This window comes from Lactuca serriola, chromosome 6 (assembly GCF_051521515.1).
Source record: "Lactuca serriola cultivar US96UC23 chromosome 6, Lser_US96UC23_V15, whole genome shotgun sequence".
Taxonomy (NCBI): domain Eukaryota; kingdom Viridiplantae; phylum Streptophyta; class Magnoliopsida; order Asterales; family Asteraceae; genus Lactuca; species Lactuca serriola.
In genome coordinates, this window is record NC_136413.1 from 196,424,975 (window position 1) to 196,428,606 (window position 3,632).

General features: G+C 33.4%; 1 protein-coding gene across 1 annotated transcript; it reads right to left on the reverse strand.

The window, feature by feature from the left end:
* Positions 1-1,735: 1,735 nt before the first annotated feature.
* On the reverse strand, positions 1,736-3,427 carry LOC145057737 (tropinone reductase homolog). The gene is made up of 5 exons (XM_079005619.1): positions 3,291-3,427; positions 2,961-3,168; positions 2,637-2,853; positions 2,442-2,548; positions 1,736-2,166 (listed from the first exon to the last, which is right to left on the reverse strand). The coding sequence occupies exons 1-5, from the start codon at positions 3,365-3,367 to the stop codon at positions 1,975-1,977; spliced, it is 801 nt and encodes a 266-aa protein (XP_078861745.1). The 5' UTR covers positions 3,368-3,427; the 3' UTR covers positions 1,736-1,974.
* Positions 3,428-3,632: the final 205 nt, after the last annotated feature.

Here is a 3,632-nt window from a genome sequence, read left to right on the forward strand (position 1 = left end):
TAAACTAAATGTGTCGTTGATTTCCCATGTGAGTTATTACAACCATGCCAAGCAAAAAACTTGAATGTTCTTGTGCTTTGGAAGACAACACCTCTTTGAACTTCATGATCTTGCCAAAAGGCTTGCAAAAAGCTTGAAACCAACTTGAATGTTCTTAGGATCACTAGAGAGAGTGTATGAGATTTTGAAGATGGAGAGAGGGTGGGGCAAGGGCCATTCGGCTGAAACTTATAAAGGGGATGGAGGAGAGTGGGGTGGGTTTCATGGGGAAATGAAGAGGTATGTCATTTCCATTAAAATAATAAGGTATGGTGTCGTGAATATTTTAATGAAGGTAGGGTTCTTGGATTAAAGTAATCAAGGTAAGCCTCTTTGATTTCTTTAATATAAAGATGATATGATTATGTTAGATGTTAGGATATGATGAGGAAGAAAAGGGACACCATTTGTCTTATGCAAGTCTTTATTAAACTAGATTCTTTTATAAATGATTAGCATTTTTATAAAAGTGTGGTGTAATATGAGAAATTGATAAGGTTTAATAACTTTAAAAAATATTGTTATTTAATATTATAAACAATAATATTAAAACCATATGATTAAATTGTTTTTCTCAAATTCGTTGTATAAAATGTGAGCGTTAAACGTGATAAAATTTCGTTTTTTTGATGTATGACCTTTTTCCAGAATAATCACCAGAGTATCAACTAAATATTAGGTCATATGATGTTTAAAACGTGTTTATTCATTTGTGAACAAGTAAACCTCGGGTTATGAACTTTACCCAATTCTCGGTAATATTTGTGTGTTTTATCGAATTACTACATTACCGTAGTTTATTGATCGCAATAAAAACGTTTATTCGATAATGGATTTCAAAGTAGCGTGCGTAGCATTATAATATTCGATAATACATTAAGGATGTTACAAAAATCACATTTCGCCTTTTTGACCTAATATACGCTCAATTGACTTTTGTTGACCTTTGTTGACTTTTGTTGACCAAATTTGATGGATGTCACAATGGAAACGAACCCTCACTAAAAGTAATGTGGCCTTTCATGACACGCATTGCATGTCATAAAAGGGTACGGGTGACACGCAAATGCATGTCATAAAGGAAGACAACACGTATCTGTGCATCATAACCTTAAAACGCGCATTTACGACATGCATTTACGACATGCAATGTATGTCATAAAGGGGTGTAAATAACACACAATGTGTATCATTAATGTCCCTGTTATAAATGAAGATAACATGCATTTGCATGTCATAAACTTTAGCAGCCATTTACAATATGTATTTACGACACACATTTACGATACACATTTATAACACGCATTTACGATACGCATTTATGACGCGTATTTACGATACACATTTACAACATGTATTTACGCATAATACAGAAACACATAAACAAATATATACCAAAACATTTACTTTCATCAAATAACGTCATGTCAAATGATAACTAACGTTTAACAGTTAACAAAAATATTGTTTTTCAAATGCTAACTAACAACAAAATATGACAATTCTTCCGAAATTTCATCAATATGCATGCTATCAAAGGAAAAATTCTTGTTTTGTAGTGTTTTAAGGATTATCGGTTGTAAGCCTATATAGATGAAAGTATATTTATCAGCTACATGCTTTCCTAATCAAATTATCATTTGATTTTGATATTCGTTTTGATGTAATGAATAGAATAATTGATAAGAACAAAAAATAAAAAGATATTCAAATTCTTATTATTTTAATAACCGTGTCTTTGTTGTTTTTTGGTTTGAGCTTCCACTCAAATTTCTCGTGTTGTGTGCTTTGTGATTTTGGGTGCTACAAGTATCATTCTTATTAAAACAATATACCGATGGGTTTTATGGATATCAAATTCAATAGTAGCTTCTCCTTCAACCTTGTAATGTTATATATGGGGTAGTTTTCTAGTTTGTCGATGCTATAATCAGCTTACGATTTGAAACCACCAGCTGTGTATCCAGCATCCACAACAATAACTTGTCCAGTAATATATGATGCTACCGGGAGGCAAAGGAATGCGACCAACGGAGATATTTCATCAGGTTCTGCCATAGATGACCGAAGTGGAGTGCGAGCCATCAGTGCCCCTAATGCTTCAATATTTTTTTCATCAACCTTCTCCTGTTTCATTATACCATACATTAAATGGGTTCTAGACTGTAATTAATGAGTCAATATATACACATGAAATTATGTATGTTTTAGAATGAATCATAGCTAGTTCGAAAGGATGCATCTATTTGTTATGATTGACGTACAGCCAAAGACATCCCTGCATGGCATAAGTTTCAATTAATAGTTCCAAAAGCAAGAAAATTGCAGTATTGCAAATCTAAAAATCTTTGAAAAATGATCGTGTAATTAAGTGTGCTGCGAAGACCTTTTAAGGTTCTTACGGAGTTCATAATGGTCGTTCTGACACCCCATGGAGCGACAGTATTGGTCCGAATATTGTCTTTTGCCCACTCACAAGCCAAGTTCTTGGTCAACTGATTGATAGCACCTGGAATGAATTATCGATTTAACCAACGATATTTGATTCGTCTTTTATTCTTATAAAAAGCTATTAATTGAATAGTTTAATATATGACCTTTAGAGGCTGCATAAACGGACATGGAAGGAAGCGCCGTAACACCAGAAACGGAAGAGATGAAAACAACACTAGCATCACCGGATGACTTGAGCAGTGGGTGTGCTAGTTGAGTCAAATGAAAAGGAGATTGAAAGTTCGTCCCCATTATAAATGTGTAATCTTCGGTTGTGTGCTCAGTTGCATCTTTAATTCGGGTAACTCCAGCATTGTTTATCTATTATTATAAACACAAAATCGATATTGGAAAAATTAACACGGGTTATATTAATATCTATTGATTCATAAATATCTAATTTAGTTTTAACTTTTAACACGACTTACAAGGATGTTGAGTTTGGCATCAAAAATGGAAGAGACCGTGTTCATGAGTTCCTCCCTTTGTTCTTTAGAAGCCAAATCACAAACCGAACCAGTAACAACATACCCTTTGCCTTTCCATTCTTCCAGCCTTTCATTGATCTCTTTTGCATTTCTAGAACACGTATGTATAGATGCACCGAATCCTGCTAATTCCTCCACTATTGAATAACTACAACAAAAAGAATTGAAAACATCTAATTAAAACATGAATTTAATTACTATCGATCATCAAGTAAATGTTCGACTGGTAGTTTACAATAGCAAAAGCAGGCAAGTAATAAGAGGACTAACCCAATGCCTCTGGTGCCACCGGTGACAAGAGCAGTCATACCCTTAAGAGACCATCTTTGCTCTCGACTACTAGCCATCCTCTTCAACACCGTAGACTTTATTATTATTTTTTTCTCTAGTCGATATGTGTGTGTGGTTTATATTCATAAACCAAACCTCAATTGAGGCCATGACAATTACTTCTACCAATAATAATAGAAAGAAGTCAAAAAATAACTAGTGTGTAGGGTATTCTCCGCCTTGTAACTAATAAAAAATTAAAATAAATTATATGCATATGACATATATATTAAAATTTTAATGCAATAAAATTAAATATATAAATCATTTGGCGGCAACTAG